Source organism: Cydia fagiglandana, chromosome 25 (genome assembly GCF_963556715.1).
Source record: "Cydia fagiglandana chromosome 25, ilCydFagi1.1, whole genome shotgun sequence".
NCBI classification, from domain to species: Eukaryota; Metazoa; Arthropoda; class Insecta; order Lepidoptera; family Tortricidae; genus Cydia; species Cydia fagiglandana.
In genome coordinates, this window is record NC_085956.1 from 4,335,263 (window position 1) to 4,363,221 (window position 27,959).

General features: G+C 37.7%; 1 protein-coding gene across 1 annotated transcript in view; it reads right to left on the minus strand.

Annotated features, from left to right (window-relative positions):
* The window catches only part of LOC134677159 (uncharacterized), a 36,277-nt gene extending 8,971 nt beyond the window's left edge, over positions 1-27,306 (minus strand). Inside the window, exons 1-4 of the mRNA XM_063535617.1 lie at positions 27,123-27,306; positions 16,185-16,298; positions 5,488-5,590; positions 4,116-4,356 (exon numbers count right to left, since the gene is read on the minus strand). Coding sequence (XP_063391687.1) covers positions 4,116-4,356; positions 5,488-5,590; positions 16,185-16,238 — 398 coding nt within the window. The 5' untranslated portion in view covers positions 16,239-16,298; positions 27,123-27,306. The remainder of the gene's footprint in view (positions 1-4,115; positions 4,357-5,487; positions 5,591-16,184; positions 16,299-27,122) is intronic.
* Positions 27,307-27,959: the final 653 nt, after the last annotated feature.

A 27,959-nucleotide genomic window follows, 5' to 3' on the forward strand; every position in this document is an offset into this window, starting at 1 on the left:
TGGAACGTCACATATCTTTACTATTTCATATCTAGTGAATCTCTAATTCATTTCCCGAATAGAGCCGTTAGAGTCGCACTAAGAAAAGTCTGCAGCGGATTTGATACCCCACGCAGTGTGTTATTTATACGTCATAATCTCCTAGAAATTTGACGTTTAAAATGACACTTGCACTGCGTGGCCTATCAAAATGGCTGCAGACTTTTCACAGTCTGACTCTAGTATTATTGGAGGAATTACAGTCTTATTGTATTTTTCGGGTTACAGAGGTGGTAAAACAAAACCACTAGTATTTTTTCGAGTTGTAGAGTTCAAATTTAATTTTTCGCGTTATAGAGGTAAAAAACCGGGCAAGTGCGAGTCGGACTCGCGCACGAAGGGTTCCGTACCATAATGCAAAAAAAAAACGGTCACCGATCCAAGTACTGACCCCGCCCGACGTTGCTTAACTTCGGTCAAAAATCACGTTTGTTGTATGTAAAGTTTGTTAAATCTTTATTTTATTCTGTTTTTAGTATTTGTTGTTATAGCCGCAACAGAAATACATCATCTGTGAAAATTTCGACTGTCTAGCTATCACGGTTCGTGAGATACAGCCTGGTGACAGACGGACGGACGGACGGACAGCAGAGTCTTAGTAATAGGGTCCCGTTTTACCCTTTGGGTACGGAACCCTAAAAATGTACTGAATAGTCGTGAAGGGAATCGTTGGTTACTTCGTCTTAATGAGATTAAATATTTCGAGTTACGGAGGTTTTGGGCTCTGAAGGGAATAAGCCTTTTATTTCGTGTTAACGAGGATTTCGTCTTATCGAGGAGCTAGCGAGGTTCTACATAATATATTTTTCACAAGTCTGTGTTATCTACGTAAGTATGTTGCGAAAGTCTAATGCTGAGAGCTAAAAGATAGGGAAAAGATAACAATTATTTGCCTGTTTTAGCACTTTGATAGTCCACGTGAGAAAGGTATCGAGTAGGAGTTCCCGACTTGAAAGGGCCGCGATAACGATAAAAGTAATAACCCAGATTCTATTGGTTATTTCCACTTTTCGCCACGAACAGTTATCATCATCATCATCATCATCTCAGCCATAAGACGTCCACTGCTGAACATAGGCCTCCCCCTTGGATCTCCATACGTGCCAAACAGTTATAGGAAAATGAAATAGTTTTTTGTTTTACAAGGGGGCAAAGTAGTTGTTTATTGTTTAATTCCCCGTGCCAATATTCATACCCGAGTAACCCGAGCAAGCGAAAAATCACAAAACTGACTACAAGCGTCGCTACGCTAGTTCGAAAAGCGAAATCTGAGCATTGCGAGGCACGGGGGTTAAACAATAAAATACAATACGAGGAAAATACTAACTGATCTGAAACATTATTAAGCGTATTATTGATTGCTTTAATTTTTGGATACATTTTAATGAAATAAATTTTATCTTATCTTATCTTATTACAAATGAAATCCAAATAGGTAAGTCAAGTCTAATCTGTAGTGTGCTGTGGTGTAAGAATATGAGTGAATAAGTGAATAAACTTTTGTAAATGAATAAAAGCAGAATTGACATCAAGGGAGTGAGTGTGGAGTGTGGGTAAATGCTCCTTTCTCCAAGTGAAGACAATAACTGTACTGATCTTACCTAGACTCGTAGACGAAGGCATGACACTCAAAGGGATTCAAGCCCTTAACATCAGCGTTGTCTTTGACGATGATCATGGAAAACACCCTGGTGTAGACCAAGTCCTGGACGCCGTAGGAGATGGACTCGATGTTGAAGAAGACAGACATGTGCTTAAAGTCTCGCTAGGTCTTGGTGGATGTATGACTGATGATTGAGTTTAAATGACTTAATACGAATGAATTACGTGAGTGTAAGAGATACCTCTTTGGCTGTTGCTCGACGCAACGCTAGCGTAACTGCCAAGCAATTTTCCATAACGCTGACGCTAGGGTGTGGTGTCTCTAAGTGTGACTATCAGTGAGTAAGTTTTTGTAAAGTAATAAAAGCGGAAGTGAGATCAAGGGAGTGTGTGGGTAAATTCTCCTTTCTTCAAGTGTAAAAAATAAGTTGTAGATCTTACCTAGACTCACAGACGAAGGCATGACACTCAAAGGGATTCAAGCCCTTAACATCAGCGTTGTCTTTGACGATGATCATGGAAAACACCCTGGTGTAGACCAAGTCCTGGACGCCGTAGGAGATGGACTCGATGTTGAAGAAGACAGACATGTGCTTAAAGTCTCGCTAGGTCTTGGTGGATGTATGACTGATGATTGAGTTAAATGACTTAATACGAATGAATACGTGAGTGTAAGAGATATCTCTTTGGCTGTTGCTCGACGCAACGCTAGCGTAACTGCCAAGCAATTTTCCATAGCGCTGACTAGACGCTGACGCTAGAGTGTGGTGTCTCTAAGTGTGACTATCAGTGAGTAAGTTTTTGTAAAGGAATAAAAGCGGAAGTGAGATCAAGGGAGTGTGTGGGTAAATTCTCTTTTCTTCAAGTGTAAAAAATAAGTTGTAGATCTTACCTAGACTCGCAGACGAAGGCATGACACTCAAAGGGATTCAAGCCCTTAACATCAGCGTTGTCTTTGACGATGATCATGGAAAACACCCTGTGGGCTATTTTATAAAGCTACAAGTTACAATTTACAAGCGGAAGTCTCGTTCTAACACATAGGGTTAGAAAGAGACTTCCGCTTGTAAATTGTAACTTGTAGCTTTATAAAATTAGGCCCTGGTGTAGACCAAGTCCTGGACGCCGTAGGATATCGGACTCTCGGAGTAATTAATAACAACGGAGACGCCATGTCTAAAATTTTCGGTACAAAATAGTCTGCCGTTTTTTGCGGGGGAGGGGCACATCAAGTGTATAGGTACGTCATGTCAGATAAACGTCAGTCCATACATATGGTTGACCATTGGCCGCCTATTTTCGACAGAGGGGAATGCCTGTTAATGGCGGCTCCATTGTTAATTACTCCGAGATCGGACTCGATGTTGAAGAAAGACATGTGCTTAAAGTCTCGCTTGGGGTCTTGGTGGGTGTATGACTGATGATTGAGTTTAAATGACTTAATACGAATGAATACGTGAGTGTAAGAGATACCTCTTTGGCTGCTGCTCGACGCAACGTTAGCGCAACTGCCAAGCAATTTTCCATAGCGCTGACTAGACGCTGACGCTAGGGTGTGGTGTCTCTAAGTGTGACTATCAGTGAGTAAGTTTTTGTAAAGGAATAAAAGCGGAGGTGAGATCAAGGGAGTGTGTGGGTAAATTCTCTTTTCTTCCAAGTGTAAAAAATAAGTTGTAGATCTTACCTAGACTCACAGACGAAGGCATGACACTCAAAGGGATTCAAGCCCTTAACATCAGCGTTGTCTTTGACGATGATCATGGAAAACACCCTGGTGTAGACCAAGTCCTGGACGCCGTAGGAGATGGACTCGATGTTGAAGAAAGACATGTGCTTAAAGTCTCGCTAGGTCTTGGTGGATGTATGACTGATGATTGAGTTAAATGACTTAATACGAATGAATACGTGAGTGTAAGAGATACCTCTTTGGCTGTTGCTCGACGCAACGCTAGCGTAACTGCCAAGCAATTTTCCATAGCGCTGACTAGACGCTGACACTAGGGTGTGGTGTCTCTAAGTGTGACTATCAGTGAGTAAATTTTTGTCAATGAATAAAAGCGAAATCTCTGCGTGATCGAATCAGAAATGAGAAAATCCGTAGACGAACTAAAGTCACTGACATAGCCCATCGGATTAGCAAGCTGAAGTGGCAATGGGCGGGTCACATTGCACGCAAGAGAAGATGACCGATGGGGTCGAAAAGTGCTCGAGTGGAGACCACGGACTAGTAAGCGCAGCGTAGGACGTCCACCCACAAGATGGACAGACGACCTTGTTAAGGTCGCCGGAGGACGCTGGATGCGGGTCGCTTCCAACCGGTACGAATGGAGGTCCAAGGGGGAGGCCTATGTTCAGCAGTGGACGTCTTATGGCTGAGATGATGATGATGATGATGAAAAGCGGAGGTGAGATCAAGGGAGTGTGTGGGTAAATTCTCCTTTCTTCAAGTGTAAAAAATAAGTTGTAGATCTTACCTAGACTCGCAGACGAAGGCATGACACTCAAAGGGATTCAAGCCCTTAACATCAGCGTTGTCTTTGACGATGATCATGGAAAACACCCTGGTGTAGACCAAGTCCTGGACGCCGTAGGAGATGGACTCGATGTTGAAGAAGACAGACATGTGCTCGAAGTCTCGCTTCGGGCCGTGGTGGATGCTCTCCAAGTGGACGCCGTCCACGGTGATCACCAGTTTCACGATAGGGAGGATTTGACCTGGAAACATTGAATAGAATATAAAGCACTTGCTTTAGAAAAGCACATGTGCACATTATGTTTTCGATTCAGGCCACAAGATGGCAGACCCTCCAACGCGCACGGTTCCAATTCCAGATTCGTCCACCAAACGACCAAACAGATCTGTCGGATACATCTAAGAGATAAATGATCACTTCAAAGTTCCTGATTTAACTGCGCACTGATTTAATATACGCAGTGGGAGCATGCTGGGCCCATAACCTAATGAAGCAAATGTTCCTCTAGGACAATTTTAATGAAAGTCTCGTCTGTCAAACATACATTTGTAAAATACAGCAGTTACTTATAAAAGGTATGAACATGCTGGTCAGTTTCAATACATCCCTAGGACATTCTGAAAATTATCGATTTCAAAATGTTACTCTTACCGAAGAGTGAAAAAGAAGAGGATGATATTGAACACCATCAACAACAGACGGGGAAAAATGATTGGACATTTGTCACGGCACGACAACTTCTTTAAAACATCATAGAAGGCAAGATAGAGGGAAAGAGAGGCAGGAGCAGACCAAGACGTAGCTATCCACTCACATGATTGATATTTTTCAGTGACCTATAAGTATTAGGTATTATGTGTAAATAAGGGTGACAGGTCGCAACTACAGTTGCAAAGCATGTGAGTGGATATGTAGACCAAATAAAAGAAAAAGCTGATGTCGTGTCGTATCAAGAGGCTATATGGGCCCGATTCGGGTTTTGAAATAGACATCTTTTAGATATCTTTTAGTCATCACCAAGATACGATAACGAAATGTTTGAGATCTAACCTGTCACATTTGACATTAACGCGATTCTGGAGATACTCTTGAACGATTTCCACAGGATATGACTTAGAGATCCAATTCACATCTGATAGATATCTTACTCTATCTAACGTAAAAGTGACATTGGTTGCCCGAATCGCGCTGCAAAAGAGAACTAGTTGATATCTAAACTATAACGTATCTAGAATGGATCTAGTACGTGTCGTCACTTGTGAATATCTTGAAGTCCGAATACGGCCGTTAGGCTATGGCTTATGAGAGGGAGAAGTGGAAAATATTCCACCGACAAGAGGATACCTCTTAAATTGAAGAGAAGAACTCTTACCTGGCGGCAAGGCCTTAGCCGCAGCTACCATCAGGTCCACTGGCTTCCTCGTATGCTTGATGCCCCACAACCCTCGAGCGTCGCTCTGCCCGAGATATTTCACCTGGAACGTTCGGATTTCAAATTCAAATTCGAAATATATTTCTTTCAAAAAATTAGTGCCACTTGCACCATCTCACTAACCCGGAGTTAAGCGGTTAAACCGTTAACCCAGTGTCAAATTGTACTGGTAACCATGGTAATTCCAGGGTTAACCCGTTAACCCCGGGTTAGTGAACGGTGCAAGTGGCTTAGCATTCCAAGAGAGGCAGTACAGTGATCCCCACACTACGCTCAGCCTGTAAAGTGGGGATCACTTAATAATTTAATTTAATAAATAAATAAATAATAAATAAATATTTGGGGACAATCTTACACAAATCGACCTAGCCCCAAACTAAGCAAAGCTGTACTATGCTATGGGTATACTAGACGACGATATACATACGTATATAGATAAATACATACTTATATACATAGAAAACAGTCATGACTCAGGTACAAATATCTATGTTCATCACACAAATAAATGCCCTTACCGGGATTCGAACCCGGGACCATCGGCTTCATAGGCAGGGTCACTACCCACTAGGCCAGACGGCCCCTGTTTCACCAACGTGACAGGTGCAACGAATTGTAAAACCACTGTTGCTTACGTCACAGGTATCCATGAACTACGGTTACCGCTTACCATCGGGCGGGCTATATTCCTGTTTGCCACCATCATTGTATTATCCAAAAAAACTTTATGATATCGGAAAAAAAACAGATATTTCTCTTGCTAAGTTTATGACAATTGTCACAAGAAACACTACAATTGTCACGAAATTCCGACATATAACTCATGACCTGTCAAGAATTACCTACAATTCTTCTAAATCTTTGACAATTGTCAGAAACTTCGCAGGAGAAATATCTGTTTTTTTCCGATATAATAAAGTTTTTTTAAATAATACAATGATGGTGGCAAACAGGAATACGGCCCGCCCGATGGTAAGTGGTAATCGTAGCCCATGGATGCCTGTGACGTCAGCAATAGTGATTTTACAATTCGTCGCACCTGTCACCGATGTGAAATTGGGGCCTGGTCGTCAATTTACTAATTTAGAATATAGAAACTCGTCAAGGGACCCTCAGATACAAATGTGAAACTAAAATAATTATTCACTTTACAAGATGGCACAAAAAAGGAAACCATCATCATTCATGCCTCATTCTTATTGCCCGTAAGGCCAGTCCTGAGATATATATCCCACCAAAAACATAAATGTAAAAAAGGAGAGCCAAGTTCAATACAAAAATTATGCTTGGCTGTGGGGCTTGCCGCAAAAAGAATGGAGATCTAAATGACTGCCACTGCCAAGTTCTATGCAAAATCCAAATATGTATTTATAGGAACAAAATAACATTATAAACAAGTATTAAACTCTATTTCTTTGCTTTATTGGATACCTATAACAATTGCTGTTATTTAAAAAAATGTGAGATCTTAAAGTAGGTTAGATTTGACTTGGCCAGTTTTCATTATATCAATCATTTTATATATATTGTAATTCTGATAAAACCTGGCCAAGCCAAATCTAACCTACTTTAAGATCTCACATTTTTTTAAATAACAGCAATTGTTATAGGTATCCAATAAAGCAAAGAAATAGAGTTTAATACTTGTTTATAATGTTATTTTGTTCCTATAAATACATATTTGGATTTTGCATAGAACTTGGCAGTGGCAGTCATTTAGATCTCCATTCTTTTTGCGGCAAGCCCCACAGCCAAGCATAATTTTTGTATTGAACTTGGCTCTCCTTTTTTACATTTATGTTTTTGGTGGGATATCAATACTTTTTGTAAAGAAAACTAGGCAGGTATTGAGATTTAATGTTTTTTCTTGTGTTTCCGCTGTATGGTTTTTACTTCTGTTCTTTGTATAATTATGTGGTACCGCGCGCCGCCGACGACACACCGTTGGCCGGTTGTTTAGAGCGTATTAAAAGTTTTTTGTATGGGGCACCACTTATTTTTTGACTAAACTTTATTTTAATATAGCAAATATAATAATACATATATTGGGGTAGTTTCAAATATCTGCTTGTAACGGTTCCAACGCTACAATAAAAAAATATTTTTTTGTATGGGGACCCCCCCTATTTTTTAACTTTTTTTTATTTTTAGATTTTTTCCTACGCTTACACACAATAACCGAGCTGGATTCCAAATTTCATCCTTCTAGGTCATCTGGAAGTAGGTTAGGTTTAGGTACTTATATCAGTCCCAATAAAAAATGGATTTTTGTATGGGGACCCCCCCTATTTTTAAACTTTATTTTATTTTTAGATTTTTTCCTACGGTTACACACAATAACCGAGCTGGATTCCAAATTTCATCCTTCTAGGTCATCTGGAAGTAGGTTAGGTTTAGGTACTTATATCAGTCCCAATAAAAAATGGATTTTTGTATGGGGACCCCCCCTATTTTTAAACTTTATTTTATTTTTAGATTTTTTCCTATGGTTACACACAATAACCGAGCTGGATTCCAAATTTCATCCTTCTAGGTCATCTGGAAGTAGGTTAGGTTTAGGTACTTATATGTCAGTCCCAATAAAAAGTGGTTTTTTTGTATGGGGACCCCCGCTATTTTTTAACTTTATTTTATTTTTAGATTTTTTCCTACGGTTACACACAATAACCAAGCTGGATTCCAAATTTCATCCTTCTAGGTCATCTGGAAGTAGGTTAGGTTTAGGTACTATAAGTCATAAGTCAGTCTTAAAATTTACGACTTTTTGACCTTCATACCTTTATAACCGTTTGAGCTAGCTTCATGAAATTTGGGCTTCTAGATATCCTTATGGATATAATTAAACACACGTAGTTTTATGTGTTTACGTCAAAGATGTTTTGAGTTATAGAAGGGTCAAAAGTGGCACCAAGTGGTTCGTGTAATATTACACTCGGCGCTGGCTAGCCAGTTCCTTTGCTTGAACTTGGCTTGACACGCTGCCGCGTGTCTAGATACGTCAATGGGCCATCCTGGGCATCCTGTATCTTAATGTCGTTTATTTACTCTTAAAAGTGACATTCCATTTCCAACTGCAGCTGCAATACTGTTCATTTTACTATTGAAACGCGTCGCTGTCACTGTCAATTTCCATAGTAAAATGAACAGTATTGCAGCAGCAGTTGGAAATGGAATGTCACTCTTATTTTGACCACTTAAGTACTTAAATGCTCTGTGGTAAAAACGTAAACGAAAATTACAATACTTTAGCTAATCTGTTAAAAAATATACTGAACGAAAAAATTCCCGTCAAATGCATAATTATAAACAAAAAACCAAAAAAAACCTGGCTTACCCAAGGTTTGAAAATATCTTGCACTCATAAAAGGTTATTAAAAATACTCTCCTGCAAATCAAATAGCTCCGTTCTTAAAGAACACTATAAGCAATACGCAAACACTTTGAAAAAGGCAGTCTTAAAATCAAAGAAATTAAATTACATACATGAAATGGAACAATCAACAAATAAAACCTTAACCATGTGGAAAATTATAAACAAGCTGAAAAATAAAGTAAAGGTGAAAAAAAACTTAAAAATAAATATTTTGCCTCAAAACACTATAACCGAAAATCCTAAGGTCATAGCAAACACGTTTAACGATTTCTTTGCATCTGTTTACGCTGGTCAGGAATCACATCAAGGAAACCCCGTAGTTACTGCGCGCGGTCGCCCAGTTCGCACTCTAGTTACTAAATCGATGTACTTACACCCAGTATCTGAACTAGAGGTGTTTAAAATTATACGTGGACTCAAGAATACATATAGCACAGGAATTGATGATATCCCTTCATCATTAATTAGGTTATGCGCCACCGAATTGGCAAAACCACTATGCATGCTGATAAATCAGTCGTTTAATGAAGGAGTATTCCCGCAGCCGCTTAAAATATCAATAATTAAACCTATACACAAGAAAGGTGATACTCATGACACTAATAACTATCGACCCGTAGCACTCTTGCCCACCCTTTCTAAAATATTTGAAAAAGCTATGTGCAACCGAGTTTACCAATTTCTAGAAAAAAATCGGATACTGGACGACAAACAATATGGCTTTAGAAAATATCGGTCAACTGCTCTCGCGCTTACCAACTACACACAAGAGATTATGGACACCTTAAATAATAAACACCACGCGGTTGGATTACTCTTGGACCTCACGAAAGCATACGACAAAGTTTCACATAGAATATTGCTCAACAAATTATACGGATCGGGAATTAGAGGGTTAGCTCATGACTGGTTCAAATCTTACCTAGAGAAGCGAACGCAGCTTGTCCAAATCGAATACCTAAATCCGTCTACTAATGAGATGGAAATAATTCGGTCAAATATTATAGAAGCGCAAGGCTCAATCCCACAGGGAAGTGTTTTAGGTTGTCTCCTCTTTTTATTATATATTAATGATCTCCCGAAGGAGATCGATGCCAAATGCACTTTATTTGCAGATGACGTTTCTCTCCTTTTTGATTTCGATAATACGGAAAATTGTAATGTAAAACTAACACAAACCTTAAATAATATAAATGAATGGATGCGCGACCACAATTTAACAATAAATACGAATAAAACTAAATTAATACAATTTTATCCTCATCAAAGAACGCCTCTACAGTTAGAATTATTACTAGATAACACGGAAATTGAAGAAGTAGAGCATTTCAAACTACTAGGTGTTACTCTAGATAACCATATCAACTGGAAAACTCACATCGCATGCGTTAAAACGAAAATATCCCAGTTTCTGTACGGACTCTTTACGCTCCGGAAAACAACAAACTTTGGTACAGCACTGTCAGCTTACTATGCCTTTACACAGTCTTGGCTACGTTATGGGATTGTAATATGGGGCGACAGTACAGATGCACACGACATATTTGTCATGCAGAAAAAATGCGTTCGTGTATTGGTGGGTATCCAAGAACCCGATAGCTGCAAGCCACATTTTTTTGAGCACGGCATACTTACGCTACCATGTCTTTATATTTTAGAATTATGTATTTATGTCAAAAAAAACATACACTTGTTCAAACAGCTGCCAAATCGAAGGCTAAAATACAAACTTGAACTACCTGCGCCTAAATTACAAATATATAGGAAAAGCCCTCTTTATGCAGCAGCTAAATGCTACAATCATATTCCGGACTTTATAAAGGCAGAGGAAAGAGAGACAACATATACAAAAAGATTGAAATGGTTCCTTGCGAGAAAAGTATATTATTCTATTAATGATTTCTTTGCAGATAGCTTTAATATGTAATTTATTAGTTTTATTTATATAATTTAATAATTTAATAGGATGCTACTTATTGTGCTGTATTGCATGACATATGTAAATATTATAAATCTTAGTTTAAGGAAATGTTTGTCATACCCTTTTAGGGTCCATGAGGTACTTACTTGTATAAATGTTGTAACATCTCTTGTTGTAACCATGGCACAATAAATGATTGATTGATTGATTGATTGATTGATTGGTTTTGACGTTACATTGTCATCGAACAACAACAGCCCTTTTATTCTGAATGAAAGTACCTATTTATCAACTATTAAACCGAAAACGCAGCACACACGGCTTTCTATCGTCGCCTAACGGTCCATATTGTGTGTAATATGCATAGTAGTCATAAGTATGCACAGCGCGTCGCTCTTTTGACTTTTTGAGGTGCACTAGCTGCATTTAGGTGCAGAAAACCGTGCGAGTCGGACTCGCCCACCGAGGGTTACGTACTTTTTAGGGTTCCGTACCCAAAGGGTAAAACGGGACCCTATTACTAAGACTTCGCTGTCCGTCCGTCCGTCCGTCTGTCACCAGGCTGTATCCCACGAACCGTGATAGCTAGACAGTTGAAATTTTCACAGATGATGTATTTCTGTTGCCGCTATAACAACAAATACTAAAAACAGAATAAAATAAAGATTTAAATGGGGCTCCCATACAACAAACGTGATTTTTGACCAAAGTTAAGCAACGTCGGGAGGGGTCACCCATCCAGGGTGACCGTTTTTTTTTTGCTTTTTTGTTTTTTTTTTGTATTGTGGTACGGAACCCTTCGTGCGCGAGTCCGACTCGCACTTGCCCGGTTTTTAGTATTTGTTGTTATAGCGGCAACAGAAATAGCTCATCTGTGAAAATTTCAACTGTCTAGCTATTACGGTTCATGAGCTACAGCCTGGTGACTGACAGACGGACAGTGGAGTCTTAGTAATAGGGTCCCGTTTCTACCCTTTTGGTTACGGAACCCTAAAAACGGACCCTTTCAAAGCGTGCTCACTAAGGATTCCTTATTCTTACTACCGCGATGTATACTTGTTAAGTTAATACAGTTAGACCAAGAAAAGTCTGCAGCGATTTTGATAGCCCACGCAGTGCAAGCGTCATTTTAAACGTCAAATTTCTATGAAATCGTTGCACTGCGTGGGCTATCAAAATCGTTGCAGACTTTTCTTGGTCTAACTCTATAATTGAACTAGTAAAAACCACGCAAATATTTATAGTGAACTGTACACCATAAAGCGAAATAATTGGACCACGGCCGCCATATTGTATAGGCCGGATGTGACGTCACTGATGCATGCTAGATTAAAACCGTACATCCCAGGAACAAATGTGAGATTAGTGTGATGACCTCATGTGTGACGATTGTACTTACTTGTGAGGTTGCAAAAGCTTTGTCCCGACAGGTGTTCAAAATTGTGGCAAGTTCTAATCTTGCCTGAGTTACACTGATTATCACAGTCTATACAACAATACAGTCATTCGACGAAACCGCCTACACAGGGCAATCGAGCGGGGTGCGCGGGGCGAGGGGTGGGTCGCGCGCACCCGAGCTGCATACTGCGCTCCTAACAATAAGTGCAATAACTCATATTAAATTATCATTAAATAATATACCTTGTTCTCATACAATGTGTCACACAAGCGACTGAGATTTCAAAATTAGTTATTGCACTTATCGTTAGGAGGGCAGCATACATCCCCATAGTTAGTAGCTCGGTAGGATTATGACTACACGGTAGAACACCATCTAACGATCAATTAATAAATTTCTCATCTCAGCAGCTCGAACAAGGGTACTTTGCTTCTTAAAAACAGTGAGCAAAATGCGATTTTGCTCACTGAGTCATTTTGTCTCACTCAGTGAGCAAAATCGCATTTTGCTCACTTAGTGATACAGTATGAGTGAGCAAAACCGCATTTTGCTCACTGAGTGAGACAAAATGACATTCAAGTGACCTTTATAGTCAAATGTTATTTCAACATGCGTGGTCTAATAATCTAAGTTCGATATACTTGGGTTCTATTATCTCTGTCCCTCTAGGTATGTTCTCACTGCTTAGGGTGAAAAATTTTGTGTACTACACGAGATCAAAGTTATTTACATCTCGTGCGCTTTTGAATCCCTTACTACGCTCAAGATTCTAAATTAGATTCACTCGCTACGCTCGTGAATCTATTATAGAATCTTTCGCTTGCACGGGACTCAAAATAAGCACTCGAAGAAATATCAAACTTTGATCTCTTGTTGTACAAATAACTATTGTTAAGTTAGTTTTACTCATTCTTAGATTTATTTTAGTTTATAATTTGTATGTTTAATCTATTGTAATCTAAATGTTTATAATTAATAAACTAAACTAATATTGTATGAGCTTGAGGTCTTTATCCCAAGAAAAATGTTGATAGCGCGATTCAGGATTTTGAATACACGGAACAACGCCATCAAACGACCAATTCGGTACCTAACTAAATCAATACAGTCGCTTTTACGGCTGTGGGTTCGGTTTCGGGTGTGGGGGAGAGTAGCTTGAGCTCCGGCCTAAAGTGGTAAAGACTTTAGGCCGGAGCTCAAGCTACTCTGTCTTTCCTAAAAACTCGATTAGCCCTAGCTTGCCCGAATACACAGGTTGCGTAGCCAACGTGCCAATCGTTTACGCTCCGTAGCGCACGAAACGCAACTATCACTCGCACTAATATGGAAGAGTGATAGAGATGACTACGGAGCGTAAACGATTACTTAATTAGCACGTTGGCTACGCACCCAGGTGTGAGCCAATAGGGCAGCAGAGCGGAACGTTTTTAGGGTTCCCGTACCCAAAGGGTAAAACGGGACCCTATTACTAAGACTTCGCTGTCCGTCCGTCCGTCCGTCTGTCACCAGGCTGTATCTCACGAACCGTGATAGCTAGATAGTTGAAATTTTCACAGATGATGTATTTCTGTTGCCGCTATAACAACAAATACTAAAAACAGAATAAAATAAAGATTTAAGTGGGGCTCCCATACAACAAACGTGATTTTTGACCGAAGTTAAGCAACGTCGGGCGGGGTCAGTACTTGGATGGGTGACCGTTTTCTTTTTGCATTTTTTTTCCGTTTTTTTTTGCTTTATGGTACGGAACCCTTCGTGCGCGAGTCCGACTCGCACTTGCCCGGTTTTTTAATCATTTACACGTTTTTAAACTTAGTCGTATTATCGTACCCTTTAGCATAAAGGATGACTTCACGGCACAGTGGCTATGCGATAAAAACAAGCGGTGTAATATGGCTAAATAAAGTGTTATTTCTTCTTCCTAGTCGAATCCTCATGTCTGAGGGTCGTGACCACCATAAGTCGCTCTGTGCTGCAGTGCTCTCCATCCTGGCCGATTCATTGCCTTCCTTAAGGAACCCAGGAACCCCTCGCGTGTAACATCTTGAATGGCGTTGAACCAGCGTTATTTAGGTGCTTTATTTAAAGGTGTTCACAATATCTGAACATGCACTTTAACGCCTTGACAATAGATACGTGCTCAGATATTTGTGAGCACCTTGGCCGCTCAGATATATCTGATGGCGACTGTACAGTGACTATGTGATAAAGCAAGCGGTGTAATAAAGTGTTATTTAGGTGCTTTATTTACTTGTAAGGGGTCGTCCAGAAATCACGTGATCATATTTGGCCTATTTTTGCTCCCCCTTCGGTGATATTTAGTGATTTTAACGCAACCCCCCCCCCCCCCATAATTATCAAGATCACGTGATAATTATGATACGGGGTAGGTAGGTAGGTACTTATCCTAAGACGCTAAGCAAGTTTTTTTCTTTTTCATTTATTTATTAACACAAAATAATACATTTAAAGAATTATGACAGCGAACAAAGCCCCCTGAGGCTTAACTGCCGCTGTAATCGCTCTTATTTACTATTAATATTAAGTATATTAAACTATGGAGTATTTCATTTCACGTCTAATGTGAAATGAAATACACATGTTTCAAGTCTAATGTCGTTTCTGCTGCATTGCGTATATATTCAAGATGCTTTCTCTCAATAACAGGTACGTTTTACAGTACATATGGCCCTATGTTCGACATAGTTACATAATGTGCTAATTATCGCACTAATAGTGCCGTAAAGTTAACACCACATAATGTATGTATTGTAAAGATGTTGCAGTTTCTAACTAATTGATAGGTATAACACACGATATAACTATCGGATTTCCTGCTGCAAAATCATTATCAGTCATTAATTCATTATCGATTACATGATTACGAGCGTAATCGAGTGATTAGTAGTTACCACTTGGAGAAATTCGTAAAGAACGGCCATATACTTACTGTACTGAAGAAACACATGCACGGTGGCTAAAAAATAACTACGTTCGCGTTCATCCCAGGGAGGTTTTGGGATTATACTGAGCAACTTTTAGTGTGGGAACGACAGCGAAACCGCGAAACTTGTATTGTAATGTAAATAACTATTGCGGTGGAGAGCAACTTTTAATACAATACAATACAAATTTTCTTTATTGCACAACCTCAAAAACGTTTACAGAGAGACATACACACATAATACATGAAGACAGAGGTAACAACAGGCGGTTTTATCGCTAAAGAGCGATCTCTTCCAGACAACCTTTATAGTCTCTTTAGGTACTTAAATAAAAGTAAACAAATAATTTGTACATTTTCGGTAGTTATAACATTTATTGATTAACCAACCAAATAGAAAACCGCCTGGATCTGTCACTGAACGACCTGACCTTAACCTACATTATTTGATCGTATAATGTTTTCATCTACCCTCAACTGGCTTAACGAGCCATTTGAGGGTAGATTTTGTTCACTTTTATTTAAATACCTAAAGATAGAGTACTTATAGGTAGTGGTGTTTATAGTCCTCCTTCTTCTTCCTCGCGTTATCCCGTCATTTTGCCACGGCTCACATAGGAGCCTCGGGTCCGCTTGACAACTAATCCCATGATTTGAAGTAGGCACTAGTTTTTACGAAAGCGACTGCTATCTGACCTTCCAATCCAACCCAGAGGGGAAACTAGGCCTTATTGGGATTAGTGGTTTCCTCACGATGTTTTCCATCACCGAAAAGCGACTAGTAAAATATCAAATGATGTTTCATACATAAGTTCCGATAAACTCATTGGTACGAGCCGGGGTTTGAACCCGCGACCTCCGGATTGCAAGTCGCACGCTGTTACCGCTAGGCCACCAGCGCTTCCGCTAGGCCACCAGCGCTTCCGCTAGGCCACCAGCGCTTCCGCTAGGCCACCAGCGTTTTATAGTGGTGTATATCTTTATCTAGATAAGTATTTACCTGGAATGAGATCGGAAGGTCGTCCACGACCACAGGGCCCTCGTTTTCCGCCATTTTGTTTTAGGTTTTCTTGTAACTCACGGGAAGTCTATCCGAAAATCCATTATTTAATACCTGAAAACAAACATTACAGGATTAGGCTATTATGTTGTGAAGCATAAATTAAAATCTAAAGTTTAGGTATGCACTCTTCATCTTTTCATTAGGTAAAATTTTATGTAAGGTAAGGTAAATAGTGCGGTTAGCACCATTTTGATACTGACATATTCGCTAGCGTAACTTACTTTTTGTGCATCTCGCTCGTACTCGCATAGTGCGAGCGAGATGTACCTATAGCAAAGATCATTAAGTAGATACCTATAGAAATTAAGTTACGCAGACGTTATACAATTGAAAATAAAAGACATGTTTTCGAGATAGTTCGTGATTTTTAGTGTTCCGTACAAAACTTTGTTTACGGAACACTTATGGGATCACTTCGGTCTTGCAAATCAGTTATTTTCTATAGAGCCAACTTTAATGTTTTACCGTTATTCTTTGAGTCTGCCCTCACAAATATAGTCTAGTGTGATGACACAAAATTAAATACAAAACACACGATAATCCGCATCCGTCTTGCTCACGCTTACGTTCCGTCAGAGAGAGAAAAGAAAACGAACCTTTTGCCTTAAAAGATGCTTCGCAACCTTGTCTGGCAACGTCAGTCACACTCCATAAACTTAAGTAACATCGCGTTTACTTGGCGAACGTAAGTTGCAAAAGTCGGTAGAATCACTGGACTGAATCCATAAGGGTCTCGCCCTAAAGGGCAACTTTACCGTCCCCGTGGGAAAAAATAACTGGTTTTATGACCCGTGTCTAGACAAGACACCTGGTATCTATCTCTGTATCTCTAGGTATTTAAATAAAAGTAAACAAATAATTTTTACTTTTTCGGGTATTAACATTTCTTGGCTTAACAAACCAACCAAATACAAAACCGCCGGGATCTGTCACTGAACGAGCAGGGGGCCGATTTTTGAATTTCGACCGATCGATTTCGTGTATTTCGTTCGATAATATCTCCACTATTAGGCCTTTAAAGTCTACTAATACAATTGAAAACGAGGGGTCAATACTTACCACTCGATTCCAAATTTCTATCGTTCGTTGCTGTGCCGTAATATGTGGGTGAACCCTTAGTAAACGTAAAACAGCAAACTTAAAAATCTTAACTTAATTTTAGTTGAACTTCGATCAATATCCAATCATGTTTCGAATTTTAAAATTGGAACGTGTCTACGCATTCATTACGCACCTGTCTACAACGGTCGCACAACTGTTCTAACCCGCAGCAGGTGGGGTGTTACCGAAAATATAGTGATCATTCATTATTTGAAATGGTAGGTTCAAGTATCACCCAACACCTAAGACAGTAAATTTTTGCAGTTTTAATTAATCTTTAAGCTTAATAGCAACGTTCGCAGACGTTTCTTCTTGATAAAAAAATAATTAATTGATTAAGTTAATTATGAAAGTATGGGTGTATTTCATTCGCCAACAAACTGTTTCGCAGTTTGGCGAAGTTTTGTAATAGTTATTAGTATTAGGTAGTGTTTCTTGTTTATTAGCAATTAAAAAAAAACTAAAAATGGCGTTAATGATGATACTTCCACACTTTGTCATTGTCAAGTCTGGGGAGGGTTAGCTTTGGTCCTAATGTAGAGCCAAGTGTAAAAATATGTTTTAAATATAAAACCTGTTAAAAGTTTTCTATTCTTTACGAGTATATCCTGCTACCCCAAGGTTGTCTGGAAGAGATCGCTTACAGCGCCTGTTGCTACCATTACTTACACTGTAAATCTGTTATTGTATTTTTCTTTGTGGTGCAATAAAGTGTATTTTCTCAAAAATGGACGGCAAAGTCGACTTTGCCGTCTAAAAAATAGGTCGCGAAGCGCGTAGTTTATGGGCAAGTCAAAATTAAAAAGTTAAAAACATTGCAGTCTCGATTTTAGGACTGCAATATTGCATACAAATTCCATTATTTGTCGAGTTCCAAACTTTTTAAAAGTTGTAATGGCCATATCAAATGAAGGCACAGGCCCATCAAACAGCCAAACAGATGATTAATACCGCGACTATTTAGTTGTCTCAAATAGGTTAGCGTATTTTTGGCAGAAAAATACACTTTTATTTTTTTATTAAAAAAAATAAAAAGGCGGCAAGGCCTTTTTTCTGTGAAAATATATACGTAAGAACGTTGCTTTTGTAAAATATTTCTATGATATTTATATTTCTTGCACCATTTTTGAGAAAAGCACTATATGGGTCAATTTCACCAAACGAGCATTTTTGTCTAATTCCCATGGAATTTTGAAATACCAACATTACACAAAAAAAAATATGCTGAGAATTTGATAAAAAATATAATAAATATTAATTTTCTTATGGGATAAAAATATTCATAAAACTATAAAAGTTATTTAAATTTAAAATTCTGGTCAGGGCACGGGAATTAGTGTGTCCATGGAAATTAGATTTTACTAGGACGGAAATTAGAACACGGCACGGGAATTGTTTTCTTAACTTATTTTGGTACTTAAAACTATTATTTATGTATATTTTAATCTACAATAATATACTGCAACCACACTGAAGTGGCATCGGACATATTTACCTTCTTTAATTTTAGTTCCGAACGACAAATCTACGAAAGTATGTTACACTAAAAACTACGTATTTGAATAATCCTTTCCTTTATTTTAATGGTAACTAATCTCTCTTTCTTAGTAAAATGTACATATTTCAAAACAATACTTTGAGTAGTTTCGTAAACTTGTCCGCCTTTACATACAAAACTATTAATTAAAAAGTGTCATTATGTATCTGCATGTAGATAGGTACAAGGTGTATGATCTGGTATATGGTCTTATAGGAAATGATACTAAGAAATAAATAGGGGCACATTGAGAAGAAGTTATTGTGTAAGTTAATCTGAAGAAATCGAATATGCTGCCTTCATAAATTAATAACCCAAAAAAATTGTTTGAACACATATGAGGTAAGGTGGGGTAAGACTATCACCGGGGTAAGACTATCACTTGTATGGAATCCTCATACTGTTAGTCTTGCCCTGATCAAAATAAACTAAGTTAGTCTTACCCCGCCTTACTTTACACATAGGTATACGGGGTGTCCCTGCCCTGCGGGAAAATCTTCAAAGTGTAGGTTGGTCATGTAATTTCTCAAAAATATCATAATCTTCCTAAACAATACTTGCTAAAACAATACCCCCTGGCACTGACTAAAATAACCGACTTGGTTTCTCATTACATCCCAAAACTTTTTTGTAGTAGAGTAGAAGAACTGCGTTGCGAGATTTGCATCTTTTTACATGAATTCTTTTTGATAGGATCCCATCTCTTTTTGTAGGCTGTCCTTCTTTCCGGGTAATCATACCCATACCATACTGATACTATGTTTATACATATCATAATACATCTTTATTCATACTCACATCGTCCATCGTAGTGTACCTTTACTTTCCCTACTAATTATAAGAACTAAAAGGTAACGTTGTTATCGCATATATTTCTATAGGATTACAAACTTAATTATGCAGTTATCTTTAGAACGTGACTAATATTGCAGTATTATTAGATTTTTATTGGCTTAAAAAGCTAAAACCTAATTACGTTTCTAATTTGGAACTTGTGGGTATGCTAGAAGTACCTTAAAATAATATTGATTGAGAGTGATTGTGCCAGTGACAAAACTAAGGGATTTTAAAGTGTATTAATTCTTAGACTACATGCTCAAATTAAATGTTATTTAGATAGAATGTTATTGAGATTTGATGGTACGGCCGTGCCACTTTGTTTTGCTCGACTTGGCCGCGGCACTGCCGTGCCCCGAGATCCTTTGTCCTTCTTCAGGCCTCAAACTATCTCCATGCCAAATATGTATTATCATGATGATATTGTTTCAGCGGCTTAAGCGTGACAAGATAACAGACAGACAGACAGAGATACTTTCGCATTTATAATATAGTAAGAATAGGATATATTTAGTTTTTCTTGTACCTATTAGAAAAGCTAATTTATAACAACTAATCTATTAAACGAGCAATTCTTGTATATATTTCGGGGATCTCGGAAACAGCTCTAACGATTTCGATGAAATTTGATCATATATGGGCGTTTTCTGGGATGAAAAATCGATCTAGCTAGGTGTCTCTGGGAAAACGCGCATTTTTGAGTTTTTATGTAGGTATATGTTTTCCGAGCAAAGCTCGGTCTCCCAGATATTTAAACTTTATACGGCTTACGCTGTCAGCTGTCAAATTTACAAAAAAAACCATTGTAAATTTCATTCATTTTGTTTCATGTAACCTTAGGTACGGGTATTATAATATGTAATAATTCCAAATATGTTTATATAATATTTTAATGTTATAATATGATCAATGAATAAGGTAAGGTGGCGCAAGACTAACATTACGAGGATTCCATACAAGTGATAGTCTTACCCCAGTGTCGTCTTACCCCACCTTACCTTACGTATTAAAATTGTCCGGGTTATTCGGGTCCACCCTGTAAGTATGTACTATAGTACTTATACTAAAAAACCGTTCATAGATTTTTGTGCATTCTTTGAGATTTCCTTAAATGTAAAATAGAAAGATATACGTCATATTATTATTACATATAATATATATTCAATGCCAATATATATATATATATGTCATAATAATATGACGTAAACATTGCCAATTAACTTACAGTGCCCCCAATTAAAAAATTGTTGACAATAAATGTAATACTTTCTAATTCCCGTGCCACTTAATCAGCTGTTTTAGGTAAATATTCTATGGGAATTAGGGCACGGAAATTAGAATTCGTAATAAAAAAATTCGCCAAAAATTTAAATCGTGTTTAACCAAACTGTTATGTTATCGCTTACATAAAGATACATAAAGGGTTCCTAAATATGACAATTGTTATTGAAAAGCTATGTGGGAAATAAAATTTATAAGGGGCATCGAAATTAGAAAAAAATTGTCGCCCACCCGGATTCCGAAATACTTATGCGATTTGCTCGAACACGCCGCGGCTTGACTTACATCCGCTTGCTTTGAGAAAGAGCCGAATACTGCCAGTACAGGTGAGGCGGGACACGAGGCGGTTCAGATACATACATTGGTTGTCAGAGGCCTTTGAGTTTTGCCGACGAAATTTTACTCGCGCGCTCGGACAAAATTTAAACTTCGATCACGAGTTATTTACCACAATGAAGTTAATAGTGTATGTGCTCAGTGATAGTAAATATCATATATTTTAAGTATTTGACACTAAATTAGTGATACTAATGTAGAATTTTTCATAGGATTTTTCATTATGCTCAAAAGTAGATTCCGGACAGGGCACGGGAGTAGTAATTTGAGCCTTTAGGTATTTTTAAGTGTACTCTAAAAACCAATTAATCAGTGAATTCATGTGTAACCCGGTGTGAAAGTGTGGCTTCTTTATGTAAAAAAAAAAACTGGTAAGTATTATCTGATGCTAACCCGCGATTTTCATCATGGACAGAAAAAAAATCGTGTTCAGAAATTGACCCATATATGACTCGGCTGGAAGGCTACTTGCTGGCTTCGGATTCAATTAAACGGACTCCCAAGGTCGTCCGTTTAAAACGAATCCTCAGCCTGCAAGTAGCTACTTCCGAGCCTCGACAATAATGTACTATTACTTACTTATTTACTCGAAAACAGTTTTCAATTCGCTGACATAAGGGCTATGGGACATATTTTTCAGTATGATTTGTACAGTCTCCATCAGATATATCGGAGCGGCCAAGGTGTTCATAATATCTGAACACGCACTCTAACGCCCTGACAATAGAGGCGTGTTCAAATATTTGTGAGCGCCTTGACCGCTCCGATATATCTGGTGGCGACTGTATACCCATATTTTTAAACGTGACTGTAACTGTGTTAAAATAAAATAACATCACAGTGTATGAGTGTAATAAAGTCAGTATACCATAATATGTTCTTGGATTCTTATCTTTCGGTTATCTACTGCCGTATTCGAACTTCAAGATATTCACAAGAGACGACACGTACTAGATCCATTTTTGATACGTTATAGTTTAGATATCAACTAGTTATCTTTTGCAGCGCAATTCGGGCATCCAATGTCACTTTTACGTTAGATAGAGTAAGATATCTATTAGATGTGAATTGGATCTCTACGTCATATCTTGTGGAAATCGTTCAAGAGTATCTCCAGAATCGCGCAAATGTCAAATTTGACAGGTTAGATCTTAAACATATCGTTATCGTATTTTGGTGATGTCTAAAAGATATCTAATAGATGCCTATTTCAAAATCCGAATCGGACCCCTACTGTAATAAATGTACTTATGCTAGACTTATGTATTTCGCAAAAGTGACACATATCTCTACTATGTAGTAAAACACTTGAGCAAATACTTAACAATTTAAAAATGGACAATAGGTAGGTAGGTACTTTGTTGTGTTCGCGTTATAATTTTACAAACTGTGTTTAGTATAAATTCCTATAGTCCGTTTTTTTAGCATTAGAAAGAACTTCGCAGAAGTAAGCTTGTGGTTCCAAATCCGGCACTTAGCGGTAATAATTTGAAGTAAATTATATGTATTGACCATGCTACATTAGATAATTCAATAATTATTAACAATTAAATAGCCTGAAGAGAGGCCTATTGCTCAGCAGTGGGCGGGTGAAGGCTAGAATGATGATGATGATGAAATAGCCTGATAAAAACTGCACGCTTGCTTCTGTGGAGTTCTTTCTAATGCTAAAAAAACCGGGCAAGTGCGAGTCGGACTCGCGCACGAAGGGTTCCGTACCACAATGCAAAAAAAAAAAACAAAAAAGCAAAAAAAAAAACGGTCACCCATCCAAGTACTGACCCCTCCCGACGTTGCTTAACTTTGGTCAAAAATCACGTTTGTTGTATGGGAGCCCAATTTAAATCTTTATTTTATTCTGTTTTTAGTATTTGTTGTTATAGCGGCAACAGAAATACATCATCTGTGAAAATTTCAACTGTCTAGCTATCACGGTTCGTGAGATACAGCCTGGTGACAGACGGACGGACGGACGGACAGACGGACGGACGGACGGACAGCGAAGTCTTAGTAATAGGGTCCCGTTTTACCCTTTGGGTACGGAACCCTAAAAACGAACTATAGGTAGAGTAAAACCAAAGTCTGCAGCGATTTTGACGGCTCCCTGACACTGCGGGGTTGCGAACTGCATCGCAGCCATAATTTGTGTGTTTTTAGTTTTAACCTCTAGCCGCCCAGATACCTATAAAAAAGTCTCCTGTTCCATTCTAATTTGAACCTTAATACAATACAAATACAATACAAATCGTTTATTGACCAAATATTTTTACAATTGACATCACAGATTGAACTTAGCAGAAAATTTGATTTTACAATTAAACTTAATATCCATCCGCCCCAAACTAGGCGCAGCCTGTATCTCGGGAACCGGAAAAATAGAATTTACTGAGAGACTTTCACAAAACTGAATATGATGGCCGTTTTTTTTTTTTAAGAACTAAGAAGAATACATATCAAAATTGCATTTTTTTTGGCAAATTTTGACGTCTGGGTGGCTAGAGGTTAAGATATATTTTGTAATAATATGTATGCTAGTTTTAAGTTATTTATCTATGGGCCAATAGTTGCCTGAAAATAAATATTTTCATTCATATGCAGTGCAAGTGTTATTTATACGACATAATTTCATAGAAGTTTGACGTTTAAGATAACACTTGCACTGCGTATGCTATCAAAATCGCTGCAGACTTTTCTTGGTCTAACTCTAAAGTATGTGGGTAATTTCGTATGTCGGATAGTTCCGAAAATCAGGGGAAAATCACCCATAATACTATCATAATAAGTGTCCCTTTTCGGAACTAAGTATCCGATGGTTTTCGACATACGGAATTATCCGAATACACCGTAATTACAAAAAGTGACAGAGGTTTTTAGAAAAAAGTGTACCTACCATTTACTTTTTTTTTCGAAAAAATAACAACTTTTGTGGTTATTTAATTGGGTTATTTTAATTTTAAAGGAATAAATACATGTTTTAAAGTACCCTAACTTCACCACCGGTCCCTAACTTCGCCGAATAAACTGTTGGTAGGTATCAGACGCTAAAAAAAATCTGAATTGATTACTTTTATGACATTGAACGTCATTTATATTTCGCAAATTCTGTAATTAGTTAAGATAAGAATAAAATTCATGACACGATAAAACAAAAATTGTAGACATACCTACCGCATAGGTATATATGTAACTATTTCTTTATCAAAATCATCCAATCAAATATGTACTTTATTAACCTGTTTATAAGATGTATATTAAGTTGAATATGATTTGTTTTCATAGTGATAGCAGGTGATAAGGCAGATAAGTCTATCTTTGTGGGGTTAGTCAATGATTTTATATGATAAAACAATAGATAATATAAATAAAATGTCCTTTAGTCTACCTATGCTACCTATGCAATAATAAGTAAGTACTTAACATGTAGATAACTATTGCACGATTATTAATTCATTAAGTAAGTAAATACTCTTTATTGGACCAATAATTATACATTTTACATACATGTAAAACTACAAAGAAATTTTAATGGAACAATAGAACGCGGTAACAACAGGTGGTCTTATCGCTAAAAAGCATTTAGAAAAAGCATTTAACTATTTAGAAATTAATTTGTTAACTTTGACCAATGTATTTTATCTAGAATTGTAAATAACTATATCATATTTCACATGTACCTGTGTGATCTGTAACACGCAGTGCAAGTGTTATTTATACGTCATAATTTCATAGAAGTTTGACGCTTAAAATAACACATGCACTGCGTGGGCTATCAACATCGCTGCAGAGTTTTCTTGGTATAACTCTACCAATAAAGAAACTGAACTGATCTGAACTGTATAGGTATCTAAATATGTTGACCATGTTTATATGGAATTATTATAGGTAGGTAGGCTTTAAGATAAATTAATTATGGCAAATGTAATAAGTGCAATAACTAATATTTTGTTTGTTTAAGTTACTAATTTCTTTCTGATTGTCCGTATGTATATGTGCGTTATTATAATAACACCCCCTCCCACCCCTCTCCCATCCTTTTTTTCAGGGAATATAAGTTTGTATTTGGTGTACCTAATAAAAATAAAAAATACTTTAGGTAGAAAATGTCATGATTTTTGTCAAATTAAAGTCAATGGCTTTTGAAACAATTGCAAAAATTCATTAAATAGACTTTACAACATTACCTACATATGCAATACTTACTTATCTACTGAATTTTAAATAGCCTATCTAGACACGCGGCAGCGTGTCAAGCCAAGTTCAAGCAAAGGAACTGGCTAGCCAGCGCCAAGTGTAATATTACACGAACCACTTGGTGCCACTTTTGACCCTTCTATAACTCAAAACATCTTTAACGTAAACACATAAAACTACGTGTGTTTAATTATATCCATAAGGACATCTAGAAGCCCAAATTTCATGAAGCTAGCTCAAACGGTTATAAAGATATGAAGGTCAAAAAGTCGTAAATTTTAAGACTGACTGACATACCTATAGTACCTAAACCTAACCTACTTCCAGATGACCTAGAAGGATGAAATTTGGAATCCAGCTCAGTTATTGTGTGAAAGCGTAGGAAAAAATCTAAAAATTAAAAAAAGTTATAAAATAGGGGGGGTCCCCATACAAAAAAAACCATTTTTTATTGTGACTGACATATAAGTACCTAAACCTAACCTACTTCCAGATGACCTAGAAGGATGAAATTTGGAATCCAGCTCGGTTATTGTGTGTAAGCGTAGGAAAAAATCTAAAAACAAAAAAAAGTTAATAAATAGGGGGGGTTCCCATACAAATTTCTTTTTTATTGTGACTGACATATAGTACCTAAACCTAACCTACTTCCAGATGACCTAGAAGGATGAAATTTGGAATCCAGCTCGGTAATTGTGTGTAAGCGTAGGAAAAAATCTAAAAATAAAAAAAGTTAAAAAATAGGGGGGGTCCCCATACAAAAAACCTGTAATACGCGCTAAACAACCGGCCCACGGTGTGTCGTTGGCGGCGCGTGGCACCACATAATTAATACAAAGAACAGAAGTAAAAAACATGCAGCGGAAACACAAGAAAAAACATTAAATCTCAATACCTGCCTAGTTTTCTTTACAAAAAGTATTGATATCCCATCAAAAACATAAATGTAAAAAAGGAGAGCCAAGTTCAATACAAAAATTATGCTTGGATGTGGGGTTCGCCGCAAAAAGAATGGAGATTTAAATGAGTGCCAAGTTCTATGCAAAATCCAAATATGTATTTATAGGAACAAAATAACATTATAAACAAGTATTAAACTCTATTTCTTTGCTTTATTGGATACCTATAACAATTGCTGTTATTTAAAAAAAATGTGAGATCTTAAAGTAGGTTAGATTTGGCTTGGCCAGTTTTTATCAGAATTACAAAATATATATGTTGAATAACTTTATAAAATGATTGATGTAATGAAAACTGGCCAAGTCAAATCTAACCTGCTTTAAGATCTCGCATTTTTTTTAAATAACAGCAATTGTTATAGGTATCCAATAAAGCAAAGAAATAGAGTTTAATACTTGTTTATAATGTTATTTTGTTCCTATAAATACATATTTGGATTTTGCATAGAACTTGGCACTCATTTAAATCTCCATTCTTTTTGCGGCGAACCCCACATCCAAGCATAATTTTTGTATTGAACTTGGCTCTCCTTTTTTACATTTATGTTTTTGATGGGTATAACCTACAAAAGCAATAAACGTTAAAATGACGTAATTTACGTGTTAACTGCAAAACACCAATAAAATATTTACATTAAAAAAAACAATCCGACACTAAAAACTTCTTAAAACTATAAAAACACTGGCCACCAAATACACAAAAAAAAGTAAAAATTAAAAACAAAAGTTCACGCGGGAAACGTCCAATACGCTTCGCGGCACAAAAGTGAATACGAAATTGAATTTTCAAAATCGGAACAAACACTAACCGTTGTAACTTGGTCTGTGGAATTATATAAAAATCGACCTTTTCTCTCTACATTTGTACTAAGATAGAGCGGGAAGGAATACCAAGTTATAATGGCCAGTGCTTTACGTGCTAAAATGTTGAATGCGGGGGTGTCGTATAAAATTGAGTCATGATGCATTAAGATTAGATTGTGTTTTTAAAATATGGGTGTATAGATAAGTTTGTCGATTACGTATATGTTTTAGTCCAGTAGTGATAAGACATACAGTATGATGTAAATTTTGATGGGATTAGGTACGTGCGAGTATTTTTGATTAAATCAAAATGTAGATAATATTGGGTCGACCCCTCGTCTGGGACGCCACGTGCGTGGACACGCTCGCGCCGTCCCATCTTCCAGGGACCTCTTCCAGGGCTGGCGCCGCTGCCGATGCGGCCGAGCATCTCAAGCGGCGCAAATATGCAGCCATAGACACCGGCTGCATGTTTGAACCGTTTGGTGTGGAGACGCTTGGGCCGTGGGGTCAAGGCGCGCACAGCATTTACAAAGAATTAGCCAAGCGCCTTATAGACGCAACGGGTGACCGGAAGGCTGGAGCCTACCTCGCCCAACGCATTGGCGTTGCCGTTCAGCGCGGTAACGCCGCCAGCCTTCTGGGCACCCTACCGGAGGGCACAGA